At 44.7% G+C, this 16926-nt stretch overlaps 1 protein-coding gene across 39 annotated transcripts in view; it reads right to left on the bottom strand.

Annotated features, from left to right (window-relative positions):
- Positions 1 to 16926, bottom strand: part of LOC1275761 (CUGBP Elav-like family member 4) — a 320099-nt gene that overhangs the window by 122763 nt on the left and 180410 nt on the right. For all 39 annotated transcript variants that reach the window (XM_061648898.1, XM_061648900.1, XM_061648908.1 and 36 more), the window contains one exon: positions 7734 to 7782. In XM_061648898.1, the coding sequence (XP_061504882.1) occupies positions 7734 to 7782 (49 nt within the window). The remainder of the gene's footprint in view (positions 1 to 7733; positions 7783 to 16926) is intronic.

Below are 16926 nucleotides of genomic sequence, written 5' to 3'. Positions count from 1 at the left end.
TTTACAAAAGTGGTTGTGTTGTGAAATTATGTGGAGTGTAGAAAAAAAAAAAAAACAACGCCCACTGACAACAGCCACCGACGAGCCCTTGTTTGATGGGTACGTGTTGTACGTGAGTTTATGAGCTGTTGGCCAAACGGTGTTTGCATTATGCAGCAAACGGAACGGAGTGTACGGGAGCTGCGACAACGGAGGTGCAGCAGCCTGGCAGCAAACTGGCAAACTGTAGCTGATATAAATTTTATGAATTACAAATCAGATATCCGAGCCATCCCTTTGCCCAGCTGGCGGGGCAGCAAATGGCTGCGGCAGGCACTGTTCTTCACCCCATCAAGAGACCCGGTGTGTAGGCCGTAATTGAGCAATCTGTCTAATGGACGGTGGTTTTAGGTTTGTTTGAAAAGGATACACATGGGGTGTATGAGTTGGTGCTGAAACAAGAATAATTTACATCGTGCTCGGCTTTCAGTGAGTGGATTGATTGTGGTCAATGTCGATCAGTGTGGAGTTGTTGATGGAATGAAAGTTTCAAGCTATCATTTTCAGCCGTTAATGCCAGATGTACATTATTTTAGCGGCCAACTTGCACAGCGACTTTTTTCTCTATCAAAATGTAACAAAGAAGTGCGATGAAAGCTGCCCCTTGTCGAGTAAAATGTGTTTTATGTCAGAAAACAAGACCATTTTCCATTACGTCACAGATCGGTTCCGGCTTTTGCTTTTGTGCCCCTGGAACGAGCCATAAAGAAAGTTTTGCCCAGGTAGTAACAACCATAAATGTTAATGTATTCCAGGACCGGCCAAGAGCACATGCCGGGAACGAGAAAGTGCGAAAAAAAAGCTGACCATTTCGTCATTTCGCCGTTGCGCGTCCGAGCGTTGGCTGCATCCGAGATCGATACATTTAAAAACTCGACAGTCTGGAGCTGAACCGGCCACCGCCCATCCTTTGCCAATTGGCCATTTTGCATTCCCCTTCCCTCGACCTACACATGCTATCTACTTTTATGATTGTTTCGAAACTGAGTCCGGCTAGTTGATATTCACTGCGGCACGAGCGCAATATCGCTTAGTGTTTGTCTAAACGGTCACCCCCGTGCACTCGCTCGTGGGCTTTGTGTGTGTCCTTTCCATTTATTTGATCGCTTGACGCCGGTTTGCCTTTTTTTTTGCACAACCATTCACCATTCATTAGAAAGGTTCAAAAAAGGGAGTTGGTGGGATGAGGACTCGAAAAATAAAGCAAAAAAAAAAGCAAACCCGCCCTTTCCGGCTAACCAAGAAAGTACACGGTTCCATCCCGAACGCTGCCCCATTCCGAACGCCCGTCCCGTCGACCTCCTCAACAAAGGGTCATCTCTTGGACCAACTTGCTTGCAGCAACATCCAGCAAACACGAACACACGTATACAAACGGCCTTGGAAAAGCCTATTGTTTAATGTAACCTTTACGCTTCATAAAAAATGCCTCGTGGCGCTTCGACTAGTAGGAGTAGTTGGGGCAGTAAAAAAGTCGAGCCTAGCCTTTTTTTTACTCCCGTCCGTCCCGGCACCCCGACGACGCCCCGTGTGTAATAGGCATAAAGAAAGACATTCATTCGCTTGTCCCCTGGACCCGCACCCGGGTGGGTGTTTGGTAGGTGTTGCTTTTGTTCCACTCCATACTCCACTCCTCTACCGCGGCACACCCTTGGCACAAGCAAATCCGTGACCATACACTGGCGCAGATACAATGTGGTACGGTAATTTGCATACCATCAGATAGGAGTGGGAGTGGGAAGCAGGCAATAGCAATAGACGGGGAGGTGTTTGGTGAACGAGCATTTGTCGATAAAGGTGAAATCGTCGCAGGGCAAGAAGGACGGATAGACACACGAGAAACTCGCTGAACTTTAGCTTAGGAAAATGAGCGTACAGATGACTCGGCGAAGAGGAACGAAGGACCAAACCATGCAAAGGGAAAGCGGACACAGCAAGCACCACACACACACACAAGTGGAAAAAATTAGTGATATAACCGAGTTCCGTTGTAAATGAGATAATTTGAATTAATGGTGTATCTTGGCCCCATTTTCGTCGTCATCGTCGCCGTTGTCGTTCTCTACGAGCTGACCTCTCGTGGTTGCCGTGGTTGGAGTGATCGTTTCAATCTCCCTCTCCTTGCCCAGTGACAAACGCTCGTTATCTTATGCCAGGGGAGGGCGGAGGGTATCGGGGTTTTGTTTTTCCTATTCCTCTTCTGCACACCCGTAGTGGTGTATTGTCTTCTGTACAGCATTCCTGCACAGTGTTAAGGTGCTCCTGATGTTAGTGTGTTTTGTCCCTCTCTTTTACTGGATATTTACCCAGCCACGGGGAAGAAAATAGGATCGAGAATAAATAGTGCCCGAAGCAAGAAGCGATTGTAAAAGCATTTCTCTGAAAAAAAAACAAAGAGCAATACAAAAAAGAAACACCGAAAAAGATTATTTCGTTGGTCACATCCGGAAAACAGTAATGACTTGAACCCCGTACAATAATACACCCCCAAATTGCGGGGAAAACGGCACGACCAAAGCGGTAACAGACCAAACAGGAACAAAGCTGGCTGTTGGGATGAAAACTTTTTAAATTAGGTACTGGATTGGAAGTGCGGCTTTTTGTCGTGCTATCTCCATTCTGCCATTCCCCAAGCAGTTGGTCCAGTTTGTCAGTTGCTTGTTAGTATCGGTGTCGCTGTGTGCATCCACGGGACTACGGTTGGGAATTTTATGGACCAATTTGCTTCTTCGGTGCGATAATTGAGCAAACATTTGGTGACACCGTCCCTTTTGGTGGTGTGTGCTGGTGAGAGGGGTTTGATTTAACGGCTTCACCTCGGCTCTGGGTATGGTATGGCACGTGAAACATGGTAAGATGATAATTTTTATGGTGTGTTTGCGCCCCGCACATCTCATCTGCTGGCAGGAGGAATAATTATCAAAAGTGTGAATCATAAGATGTAAACGATTGCCGGTACAGCACTTCATCTAGAATCGCCACAAATGGACGCACAAACCACGGCAACATTAATTGCGAACGTTACGTGCCGTTTACTCTCAGTGCAAAAAAAAAACTGTCAGGTTTTCCCATTTCGAGTCAGGCCGCCAGGTCCTTAAGCATGCACCGGAGCGCAACCATTCAATTCATCAAAAGCGCACAGCAGCGAAACGGAGAATCAAGCTATAAAAGTGCCATCACCTGTGCCTCAATGCATGGAGCGCGTGCACATGCTACTGCACGCGTGCAATAAAGTTGCGTGCATGGATCTTCAAACTGTTGCTGCTGCCAGCAGTACCACAATAAACCACCGGCAAATGCAACCGTCCTATCGTTTGGTTTGCCGGACGCGGTCGCGCTGTGCGGTGTGGTTTGCACATAGCACGCGCTCACCATCGAGGGAAATGACTGACATTCCCAATGAAATATTCAGAACTTTTCTATGAATTGAAACCGACCGAACGGGCGAGCGGGGCCGTGTGAGCAGTGCGCATGGCTGCCTCCTCCCTAATGGGAGCAATCAGTCGACTAATGTGTTGAAATTTTACCGTTCATTTCCTCTCCCTAGAGGGATAAAAAGGGATGATATATGAATTCCCCGTTCGTTGCATTCCATAGATTTTTGCTATCGTTCATGGAGTTGTTTTTTTTGTTTTACAAATTGTTCGACGTTGAAATTGATGCTTTTTACCGTCCGCTAAACTGGCCACAGTTATTACAGACTGGGCTGGACTCTCTATGCTTTACTTTTATTCACTCTCGTTTATAGCCGGTGTACACCTGAAGCGATTATAGGACGTTGTTTTGGGAGCGTTATCGATGCAGCAACTAAATTACGAGCAGCTTACTCATATACCCATCCTTTGTGTTATCTGCTGTACACCGCTGTACACCGGTTTGGAAGGACCTAAATTTCATTATTTTCCCACTATAAATATCTGCACGTTTTTCTCGCGTTTCGTGCTCGTACCATTTTGTCTCTGGCAGCTCTAGCACGTTGTGTGTAATTACTGTTTTGATGCGCTGTTTAAAGTGTAAGAATTTAATTTACTCACACAAACCCTATTTGGCACGTCTGAATGGAGGCATTTGATGCTACAGTGGCGTTGGGTCGTTTGCCGTGGTGTGTTTTTTTGCCCATCTCTTATCCCGTTGCCTAGTGTGGTTGTGAGAAAGCAAGCTCAGCAAGCGTCTTAAAATTACATTTACCGGCGCCGGCATCTTGGGCCTGGTTCGGTTCGGTTCGGTTCGGGTTTGGAACACAAACTCACACCCCATTCAGCAGTGAGTGTGTGTCAGCTGGTCTGGCAGAGAAACACCTGCTAATGACAATGTAATTTTCCTAATGGAAAATTGCTTCGCTAAGTTTGCTACGCCCACGTATCGGGGAGAGGGCATAGAGAACATGCGGACATGGGTGGCCCGGTTCACTGGATCGCAGACCCGTCTTTAGCAAAACTTTTACGTTCGACAGTGCGGTGTGGCAGGTGATGGTGGTGATTCTCAGCCTCAGCTACGATAGACCTGTCACTCATCCACCAAATCCTCCATAATCGCACACCACAAACCATCATCCGAGCAAGTGGCGCGTCTCACTCAGCCCCGAACCCGAGGAACCCGACCGGCTCGAGCAAGAAAATGGTGAAATACTCACACCCCAGGCCTCGATCGAAGTTCCGGGGACGATCCCGGGAGAGCGGCAGTAAAGGTTTCGATTTTAATTTGATCAAATTATCAAACCTTCTTGCTGACAGCCCTTTTCGGTGCCCGACACCGTACGGGACGTGTTCTACGTGTTCTACGTGGATGAGCTTGTCTAACCCGTTGACGGGCGTTCAGGGGAGTGGAATCTATCGGGCTAGTTTTTACGTCACAGAAAGAAAAGAGGAGAGGCGAAAGTTGTCCGGAGCCGCGGGGAAAAGGATGGATTGTAAAACATGGGAAAGGATTAAGGCAATTACTGAAACATTGCACACATGTCGCCCTGCCAGTAACAGGTAACAGGAATGACGAAGATTGAAGCGTAGCCGAACGCTACGGACGGCGTGTTGTTTGGGGAACTAATTTTCGGGCAACGGTTTAATCGAGCAGCAGGGTTTGTCTTATCATAAATCTTGCCTCGTATGGAGGAGTTCGAATCGGAAAGGAGCTGGGTGAGTAACAAATAATACGCATCAGGCATAAAATGTGAAAGACACTATAGGAGCGAGACTGAACATAAGCAGGAAAATGTTAACAAAGGCATCAGTAACTGTAGCTTATTACAGTCCTTTTTTTTTCTTGCTAAACCTCGTCTACCGCAGTCCCGCCAGCTAGACCGTTTCATTTGTTTGATTAGTTTACGCCTCTTCCTGCCCCCGCATATCGTTACACCTCATCGGACTACTGCTGTGGTGATGATGTTTGCTTTACAATTTTTTAATCGTAAACATACACATTTGTCGCCATGCAACGCCATTTATCAAATGAAAATTGCTTTCCCCGAGACACGCGGGGTAGGGAGCACCCGGTGCCACGCAAAGAATGCGGAAGGTGACGATAACCGACCAAAACCCACCCCACGGGTAGCAGGGGAGGAAAAGGCTCGCAAAGTGTATCACAGCAATTTGCTATTAAGTCTTTTACAGGCCGCAGAGCCGGACCCAGGAGGGGAAAAGGTAGTTCCGGTGCCTTTTCCGTGTTCTTGTGTGGCTCTGAGATGGCGACACAAAACTGTGCGGGGACGGTAATGTTTATGGAGATTTATTAGCATTCTCATAACTCGCCCTCTGACTTTTGCTCCGTACCCACAGCCTCGCCTCTCCTCTCTCGCGGTCCATTTTCTGCACTCTGCCAGATGCCTAGTTGTTGCCGCTAATGAAATCTTCGTCGCCGGGCCTGTGTATGCCATGCGCAAGATTCTTCCGTTTCAACCTTAAATTTGGGCATTTGTTGCTGCAGTTCACTGACCGTGGCGGGCGGAGGAAACGAGCACGGCAAAGAGAGGGAGAGAAAAAAAGATCATTTGCTGTTTGTGCTCGGTGTACATAAATTTTAATAACGTAACACATAAAGCTGATGGAGCAAGTTTTGTCATTTGTTGGGGTGTTGTCGGTTCGTAGACATGGACCATGGAGACTTTGCACTTCATCGCTCGTCCTACGCAACCCCCAAGACGCGTCACCCAGAGGTCGAATGGTTCTTCCCGTGTAAGACACGGAAAGCGTGTGTGTATGTGTGTGCGTGGGCCAAAAACTGTTTCAAAGCCCTATTACAACACATCAACCAGAACTGCCACAATGCCTCGGTACCCACTTTACCCTGGGTGCGTGCAGTAGTACAAGCAACGAGGGACCCTTCATAAAGCTATAGCAACGCTGCTGGTGGGAGATGTACAGTGTTGCCAAGGTTATTATTATTAAATATCAAAAGACATATTTTGTTTGCTTTGCAGCAGCATCCAGAAACAACGCCCTCGACGAAACCGTACAAAGCGTAATGGTTCCTTCCTACGCTGCTGTCCTGTCCGGGCGCTTACGAAGTGAACGTTGCAAAACACGAACGCTTTTGATTGCGGCCTGGGCGGACCCATTTTATCTTTCGGTTTTGGTGAAACGAGTAACATTAGGTAATTTATATTGCTGGAAATTATTTCATTAGCATGATATTAAAGTATGTAACGCTGCCGTGCGCCCAGATTGGTACTACGTTTGGCAGGAGAGCAGCCCTAATGGACCTGTTCAGGATGACTTTAAACAGTGCAATAAGAGTTTCCTTCCTTTACAGATGGCACAGTATCGGACTCACAAAGCAAGGATGTATTTGATCTTCAAAAGCGTCGTTTCAGATAACTGTTTACGATAGGCTGGCTGGATAAATTGGTGGCTGGCGTGTGGTTTGAGGGCGTGTGAAATAGCAACCATTTGATTTCAACAATTTTATACATATATATTCATTCATCTCGTATCAGCCCTCCCAATCTGGCCACTTTTAAATCAAACCAATCGTCGTGAATCAGAGTGAATTGTGTGCCAACAAAGCAGCACATCGACGCGTTCGCGCGTTCGCGATGCTATCTTGAATGATTGCCCACCACTATGGCCTTTTGGTGTACCGGTGGTGGTGGCGGGGACCGAGGAAAAGCAAGATAAATGGCACCGTTTTTCGCGATTGAATTTTGGCGTGAATTTATGATTATTTTAGCTCTTTTCAAATGGGTTCTCAGCTGGCGTCCGCAGTACAGCCAGCGACAGAGTAGGAAAGAATGCGCTTCCCCAAAAACCCGACATAAAACAAAGAGAACATCATTTTCATCCAACAGGCATTTGGCAGTCGCGATGAACGATGGTGATTTTTCAATGCAATGGGAAATTTACTCACGCTGCACCAGTGGCAGATTTATTTTACCCAGTACCAAAATATTGACAAAAGTTAGATGAAACTTAGCGGATGAAGTGCTGTGATGATTTCTGTGCGTTGCGAACGTGAATGGAGAGAAACTGTGTCGGTTGGACTTTAATTCTTTTCACCACTTGGTAAACTTCTCGCTGGCAAAGAAATTTAAATGCTAAACTGGTGCTTCAATGTAGCAAGTCGATGTTGGCGAGGGGGGTGTGGGGGAAATGTAACTCAACATAAAAACAATCCAAAACGTAATGAAAAAGACAGCAAATAGTGGTAATTTTCAGGAGGAAAGATCCACGTAAACCAAGCAAAACGAGCAAATCGTAACTTACCACCGCGGTTCTCGCTATCCGCTGGCTTGACTTGAATAGCACGGTTCATCTGTTGGGAAGAGAGCAAGAGGAAGAAAAAGAAGAATGTTAGATCTGATTTTCATTATATCGTTCGCATTATGCTTTACGACCACGCGCGCCGACTCGGTCACGGGGATGTTATCGAATGAACGCAATAAAATTGTAAAGGCATAATTTAGGCAGGCCACTGCTGCTGCTACTGCTTTCAACCATCGCCTACACAACACGCTCGGCATGGAAATTCCAATGTGCGAACAAGACATTTAGCCTCCCTGGTACATGCTTCTAGCCAGCGATTGCTGCCAAGGAGTGATTTGGAATGGAAAAGCGTTTCCCTTCACACAGCGGTGGAGCGGTGCGGGTGTGGCTTTGGTTGTAAAAGGAAATTTTAATGTATTCTGGTTTTTAATTTATATTCAATTCCAGCCTCCACGGTGGAAACCCCTCAACGGAGTGCCCTTCTCGCCCGCACCCATCTATTTGTTTAGTGTGTGTGTGTGTGTGGCAAACCCGGGAATGAAAGCGATTTTCTTCGCACAACAGCAAGCAAGACGTGGAAATGAGAAAGCAAAAGCCACTCGGTTTGCTGTAAACGGCAGCGTGTTGAGGCGTTTGAAATTGGGGAATTAAATTTCCCTCCACCGCAACAAAGAAGCCCTCAAAACTCACGGCACTCAAAAGAAAGGCGCACCAGCCAGGCACGCCTCACGGCAGGCTGAGATTCCGTATCAATGTTATTCGGTTGCGATCGCGAACAACTCGAAGCACTGCATGTGGGTGGTTGTTTAACGAAAATGATAAAAGGTTTCTGGGGGGTTTCCACCAACGCTAGGTGTTACGGTATAAAGCTTTCGGTATTTCATACAAAACTGGCTGGGAAAATTGTCATGATGTACGAATAATTTTGCAAAATCATCCATATTACCTAACTTATACGGGGTCTAAATAATTTAAACAAGAGTTTTTAATAATTATCCCAAACCGAGTCAAATATATCGTAATAAAATATGTTGAATGATCGAAAATTTGTATATCTTCAGAATAATATAACAGTAAGGTTATCATTTACAACTAAATATTTCTAATATGAATGCAAACCTGTTTTAAGTAAGATTAGTTTATATGCTATCAGCCTTAATTCTAAACACATTTTTTTGAAAACGTTTAATTTTCATTTCGAAAGGAACCATTTTCGAGTGTTATCCATTTTGTCAACTTTTAGCGGTAAAGGCATTTCTTAACCACAAAGCCGTGCGAGCTGTGAACGCACCCGTCGACCAGAAACTGCAGAAATCTGGTTGCCAAAAGACGCAAGCATTTAATGGCTCGCAGCCATGGCGAACGCCAAATTTATGTTCCCGTCTTATCGCCGCGCTCGGGAGTAATTGAATCTTTTGCATAATTTAATGTTGTTTAGCGAGCATAATGGTGCTGCAACGAGCGATTGGCCAACGTTAAACGACAACCCGACTTAGCGCAGCGCATTTGTTGCGACTTACCAACGTACCTTCCGACGTGGCATTTGTTGAAGCTAAGATCTAGCGGTTAATAAAACGGTGTCAACGTTTTGCGGTTAATTAAGCTCCCTTTGGAGTAATGATGGCGGCAGCACAATTTACCTTGGTCAGCTCAATGTGAGCTTTAAACCCATACCAAATAGCTCCGAAATGTTTAAAACACCTTACTCAGGTAGTTTTCTTCATTTGCATCATTAAAACAGATCTTGCTGGCGTGGGAATGCTGGAAAGGTAATTACTGTTTTCATAAATAGTCACATCTAATTATTTTCGCTTCCATCATTCACAATTACCATCAGGGAGGGGCTAATTTTTCCTTCGCCTTTTTTCTACCCATCTAGAGAGTAATCTAAATCTTAACTGATTTTGCTGAACATTTCTTTTTGCGCTCAGCCTTGCTCCAGCGCAATTCCCTCGCCAGCTTGTGGCTTTGTCCCGAAGGATGAACAACCCCTTTCTCGCCAACTGTGCGACTTCAAGAAACACTTTTCTTACACTTTGCTTAATTCACGGTGGTTTTTGTGAGTATGCGTGTAGCTATGGGTGTGTGAGTGAGAAGCATAGCTGTCCAGAATGTTATCCCATCGTACGCTTTCCAAGATGATGGAGAATGTTTACTTAATATTTTAATGCATTTCTCTACTCTTCTCTGAGCGGTGCGGGGCTGTTAGAGTGATTTTTTCCTACTATGTTCTTATTTCTGCCTTTGCATCTTTGTTCGCTTTTAGCATCTTTCGGTTAACTTTCGCATTCCCCGTAGGCCATCATTGGCCCGGTCCGTCTAGCGGCGACCACTGTGAAGCAAACAGCGTCAGTCAACACCATCTCTCGAGAGGAAAGAAATACGAATCGCGTCCGGAATCGGTATATCTTCCCCCCTTTTGGTGTGGTTGGGTGAAATTGATGGTGGAAAAGTTTTCAACGCTTTCTTCACCCAGTGCCCACCTTCCGTATAACTAGCTTGTGTCTGATTATGAGAAGGGAAAACCGAACACGCGGCAGGAGATGACGCAAAATAGCGCGACGAGAAGAAGTAATGCAGAAGTTTTGCGCGAGTCCTCGGAGAGCAGCATGGTTTGGGAAAGTGGAGGCATAAATACCAAATAGCAGCCTAAAGTCGATGTCAAGTGGTGAGGATTCGCGTTCCACTAATTAATTAATTACTAACATCGATTCAAGTCGTGCCTCTAGCTGCGGGACAGCTGCAAACGTACAAAGAAAGGGGAAACGGATGTAAAGGACCGTCTGATAAGGGCTTTGGTGGTGAAGGACTGAGTGGTTTGCCACCGCTGGGTGGCCACAAAAGCAATAAATAAATTTTCAAAGTGAATGATATATTAGACCGAAGCGGCACTATTTTCTGTCGATGCCTGGTGAGAGGGTTGTGTTGTTCGCGCATATTCAGTGGTTTCACGATTATTGATCGATTCATCTCGCTGGGCTTCGTCGTCGAATACACTCATTTTCAATCAGTTCATCTTGCCCAATAGATGTGGTTGCTTACGGGGACTGCTTTTCAATTGAAACAACCATCCGAGCCACAGAAAGCAGCAAAGCCGAAAAAGTGACCACACTCACAACGCATTCCATGGAGCATGATTAACCGATACGTTCGTGATAGCATAGCACCTAGCCCTCCAAAACCGTTTATCCTGTAGCGTTGGGTAGCAGCCACGCCAACTGGTAGCGATTGGGGAATCGGAGGAGCATAATGGTAGTAAGCGGTCGCGAATGACAATGAAACAACTGGCCCAACCGGTGGTAGGCCCACGCAACACAAATACACATCCATTAACGTAATTAGCTACCATTTATATTATGTTTCAGATTATAACAAAGTGTTCGCAGGAGATAAGGCGAACTCGTGGGCCTGGGACGTTCTTGGGAACGGGAAGGGAGCTTTCCCGGTTGGGCTGGTGGCAGTGGTAGCCAGGAAGTTCATAGCATTGTTCGACTACGAAACGCGTTCCCCGCTTGTGTGCGGTCCTTTCCAATATCGGAGTAACCGAGCTCGGCAGGTTCGGTCAGGCGAGCGAACAGTTGCGTCGCCTCTCCACATTCGATTTAACACAGGCCCAAATGAATAGAGGAAGAGCATATGTCTTGTGTCGGGAACGTGCTCACTTTGGTCGCTGAAAGCTGAGCGTCCCGCACCTTGCGTCACAAATCAACTATGGCGGTCCGGCAAAATTGCCTAATGGTTTTGGGGACCGTGGAATTTGGAAATGCGTAGCTATTTCGTCCTCCCGCAAGGTATTTCGAAGGCAGTTTGGTCCTTTTAGCTGTAATAAAATATAAATCAATCGTTTGAACATCGTGAATCATAAGCACGAAAATGTCCGTCTTTGCGGCTGCAGAGAACTGGACTTGTATTGTGTATCGACTTTTTGTACAATTACCTATTAAATAATAAACTAACTTAGGTGATTAGCGATAGGTAGATTATGATAGAGGCTGCAATGGGTAGAAGCTAAACATGCTTGATAACGATGAAAATAATGTTACTAAATTATTCACATTTAACACAACGTCAGTTTGAAATAGATTGGAGCGGTTATGATATAAAAGTAAATTGTATTAAAATTAATATTTAATATGCCATTTCTGTTCTAGTGGAAGGGATTTCTAAAAGAATTTCAATATCGATTATTTTCACCAAAGATTGCATCAAATATGTTTCGTCGGACCAAATCCTTAAGATTAAATAACAAATCCCAACATGACAGCTAGTCGTGTCAAACACTAAAACTATTTCCGATGCATTCCATGCAGCTCGTTTCATTCTCAATGACACGCGAAAATCGAAGCACTTGGACCCTGTACTGCATGGAAAAATGCTTAAGCCCAACTCGATAAGCAAAAGTTTTCCCTGTAGAGCTATCCCGTGGCACCGTCGTCTAGCAGAAACTGCAAACGCCAGCAACAGCGATGGCCCGTGTAAGGAGCAATTAAAACGGATTGGATAGCGATAAAAATCCGTCACCAAGGAACTGCAAACGCTCATCGTCGACGCGAACGTCCGTCTTACGGCTCCAGACCAAACACACCAAAACGCGAACGACAAAGGCACTAGAAACCGAATGACATTGTTTTCCTGACTGCTTTCAGACACTTTTTCTAGCCGGAAGATTTGTTTTTTTCCTTCATGTACCAGGAAGGTATGGCCTTTTAGAGGAAAAGACGAAAGAGGTGCAAGCGATCTTGAGCGGAAAGATTACTGGACTTTCTCTTTAACGGAAACTCGTTTGCTCGTTCTTCGTCTCTGGGCAGGATTTGTTTTCGATTGGACCTAGCGGCGGGTACCGGTGTATGGGAAAACTTTTGCCCTATTCAGCAACAGTGTTGTCATTAAGGATTTAAGTTGTTGATTTTACTGCTCCAGCTTCGGCTGTCCGTTCTCGAATGTGGTGCACAATTGTTGGACTTTGCCTTGTACCGTCGTCATTGTTGGGCCAATTTAAAATAGTTTTCGCGTGCTGCTCTGTGTCCGGGTGGACAAAGCGAGGAATTTCATCGGGTCGCCGTCGTTGTGCGACTTCCGCAGTAGATAACTGGTGTAGTTAAGTCTACAGAGGCACGATATGAACAAGGCAAAGTTGGGGTGTTTCGTTAGCCTGCAAATCCCTCATTAGTGCGGTCGCTTTGGTAGCATTGTGTGCTAGAGGAAAAGGTTGACTAGGAATGGATGGAAATAAAAACAAGATCCTCATTTCTTATGTTCTTTCGTTAACAACTTGAACAAATTTGAAACTTAAAAGATTACCGAATGGATTTCTTAAAATGAGATGCCGTAGACACTACTTATGTATTCTTCAATACTTGAGAATTGTTAAACTAGCAAGGGATAATCTGATGATATCTCGATGTTCCGTATAAGCAAAAAAGATGAAAGCAAAGTTCCGTATAAAGCTAAGAAAACCTAATTGTTTGAAGCTAATAAACAAAACAACAATGAAAGCTGACATTTGGCTGCATAATTGTTAGATTCTTTCTGGTTTCTCCGATTTACTAAGTAACCCTAATAAACATTCGCTTCATAGCATATCTTATTCACGTTTGTGGTTACATGTTCTTGGTTTCTGGACAAATTTTTCCCTCCATGCTCAGCTACATATAAGCTTTTGCAGTCGATGCGCTCTAGTAGCGATGGACTCAAAAGCAAACATAACCGCAGAATCGGTGCTCTGGTTTCATGTGGTCTGCCTCTTGGCTTGCCGTCTTTTGCTTGATGAGACACATTAGCGGTAGAACGGAACGACTGTTTATGTCGCTCTGGTTTTGTAACATCGATTCCCGCCCCGTGCCTTCTCCAGCCTTCATCGACGCATAGTTGCACCTCGACTGATGGCACCGTTCTGAACCATTTAAACCTTTCCCGTATCTACCGACTGCTCCGGAAGGGACAATGTAAATGTGTGTAAATGAACGCGCTCTTGCGCTTCGGGTACAGTTTGAGTGCGGGACAAGTGCAGCCACAGTGAATAGAAATGCCATCGGAGCGAGTAGTGTGCAGATGTGTTTGCAACTGTTCTACGCCAACGATGTGCATTGCATACGTTGCCCGGATGCTTCTTTCCCTTGGATAGGTTTCCTGGAATGGAATGGTTTGAAAATACGGAGCCAACTAAACGAACGAATGCATATCCTGATGACGTGCGAACACGTTCCATGCCAGCACGCGCTTCAACCATCGGTACTACCACTACGCCAGGCATTTTAGGGTTAAAGGGCTCTCCCTAGCTGCCCTACAACCTACCTTTACCATTCAACCGTAAGTGCATGCAGCTGCATGACGATGCATGTGCATACCATGCCGGATGTTTGGCATAACGTTAGGCACCGGCTTTTGCTTACGCCCTCATTCATGTACCTTTGCCCATTACGTTTGCACCTCCGATCATGAGGGCACGTGAGACAAACACAGACAAACAGACGCACATAAATACAACAACAAAAAAGACGACTGGAATGTTTGAACAAAGTCAAACCATTTGATCTACGTTTAATGTCAGCGACATTTTATAAACGTCAACCGAATTGTTTATTAGTGCAATAATTAATGACAGGCTGGCAGGCAGATGTTTATTGCAGGGACGAGGGTACGCGGCGTCGCCGAAACGAGATGCTATCCGTTTAACGAGACCGTAGCGAATGGATCATGTGTGATGATTTATACAGCCAAGCCGGGCTTCGATATTATCCTCATTAAGGTTGCCTCATCATCGGGGCGACATCGATTGCACAATGGCCACCGTGCAGCTAATATTCATTTGCCGCCGCCGCTTTGATGGACACTAATCAACAGATTACAGGGCACAATTCCTCCGAGCGTGGTCGGATGGTTTGCTTCCTGCTGTGGCAGCTTATGACATGGTATGATATTGCGTAAGGGTAGAAATAAACGGAGGGAGGATTAAGGGAATTAAACCTAACCTTCGGAACGGCTCTTAATAAACATGATTGTGATAATTCTTTGATGTTAAATTAAACTTCCTTAAGATCGATCACATTGTAACGAACATTACTACGCAAATTTACAAACTTTCTTGTTACTATTATTTTCATACACAATGTGAAGCATCGGACAATTCCTCCTGAATAAATACAATATGAAGTATACATGGTTATACTTTTTAGATATACTTTAGAAGAGGCAATAAGATGCTTGTGGATCAGCTTTAAGCCAAAGTGTTTAAGCATCATTCAGACTCTTTAAAAGAAAGAAGCCGCCGAAAATAGAAACAGCTTCCATCATTTTAACAACAGCCCTTGGCCTGCCTGCTTTGCACCTTGCACCTAGTCCCCACGACGATTCAACCACTCCACCGATCCGCTTAGGGATTAATGGATTGTTTTATTTATATAAATAACCTCTATTACTCTTTGGTGCGCTGTTTGAGGGCTGCACCGTTCGTTGCGCTGTCGATGGGATAAAAGAAACACGGCACAGGACGGCGGTACACAGTCGTTCGGTTTTGGGCAGCACAGGGCCCTAAACATCAATCCATCCGTCTTGACCAGGTCCCCCGTAAATGACCAAAGACGAGAGGGTTTCTGGTTTTCGTTGCTTTTTTCACACACACACAAAACATGTAACAACAACAACCTCCCAAACGGTCAAGAGCCGGCTGCCGGAGAGTAACATGCCTTCCTGTACTCCGGTGTTTCGCCTGGCCAGAATTTATTTATTTAGGCGAAAAGGGAAATAAAATTTTCCACCACTTTCACGGATAGCTCCCAGAAGGTTTTGTACGGGGGTAGTTTGCTCACCATATCAATTGAATGTGAGTGTGTGCGTGTGTGAATGTGTATGTGTGTCGGAGTGCTTGCTAATGTATCGTAGAATCATGCTTGACCAGTGGCGATGTTGTGCGCTAGTGTCCTAAACATGAGAGTTTGAGGCATTACTGTGAAAACAAGCAATCATGAGCATAAAGCAGATTTTTTTTGCACTACAGGTGTATGAAAAACTTGTTCTGAATGGTCATGAAACTGAAATAAAATTAGGTTGGCAAGATGTATTGAGCTAGTTTATGTTTTATTAATTTACTAAATTGAACCATACTTTAGTGGCGTTTTTATACATAGTTTAATTTGTTGCGTTATTATTATTCAATGGAAAGAATTAATATACCTCATAAAATATACCAATGAGTTATTTTCTACAAAAATGCTACAAGCAAAGTTCAACTTAACACATACTATTAAAAACATCGAATCAAACCAACGCTTTTGATGAAAATTTAACCTGTTGAATGTAAAATCGCTTCATTTCGTCAGTATGGTGATACACAAGTAAAATTTAAAAAAGTTGTGCTCCCATGGTCAAATTATGTTGTTAATGGAATGTGTGCGGTCAAAAAAGGTTTAGGTAAATGGTACTTAAAATACTACATAGCATGAGCATCTATGTTTGGTTAGGTTTCATGACATTGCACACAGTTGATTCTCTTACCTTCTCCGAAGAAGCGTAAATGTTGTTATTCAAGAAATGTGTGCCTGGTGGTTTGACCAAACGATGACTACTTTATCATTTAAGTAATTTTTTGCGTTAGATAATTTTGACAATAGTCATATTCTGTTGATAATCGATGCATATCTTTTGGAATCCGTGACTCAGTTTGCACCATTTTTTGCCCTGCGTGTAATATTTTCTATAATTTTCAACATTTCCAGCAATTAATAAAGTTACTTTGTGCTGAAGAATTCCAACCTGTCCCACCCATCATGACCAAGGATGTTATTTTTGTTAACCATGCACACAAAATTAACAGACCATTAAAAAGCGACACCAAACTAAACTTCTCTCCAGCTCCAACCCGCTGTATGTATCTTCCGCCATTCGAGTGCTAAAGCCGTTAATGGGCATGGTCATTTGCCATTCGTAAGCGCTTTTGCCTTCCAGTGTCGCCCTTATTCTGGTGAGGTGGTTCGCTGTAAACCACGGCACCAAACAACCACCAGCCGGAAGGAAACGACTTCCTCACAGTGGCGCAACAAGGAAAAACGAACTTACAAAACGGAAATGGAATATTTATGCACTCACTAAACATAAAAATCTCGCCCAACAGACTCACCAGTTCGATTCACATCACCACCCAGCACCAAAACAAAAGGGAGCAAGAGGTTGAAAACCGCTAAGCGAATCAAACCGA

Source organism: Anopheles gambiae, chromosome 2 (genome assembly GCF_943734735.2).
Source record: "Anopheles gambiae chromosome 2, idAnoGambNW_F1_1, whole genome shotgun sequence".
Classification (NCBI taxonomy): Eukaryota; Metazoa; Arthropoda; class Insecta; order Diptera; family Culicidae; genus Anopheles; species Anopheles gambiae.
This window is presented reverse-complemented; position numbering and strand designations above follow the sequence as displayed.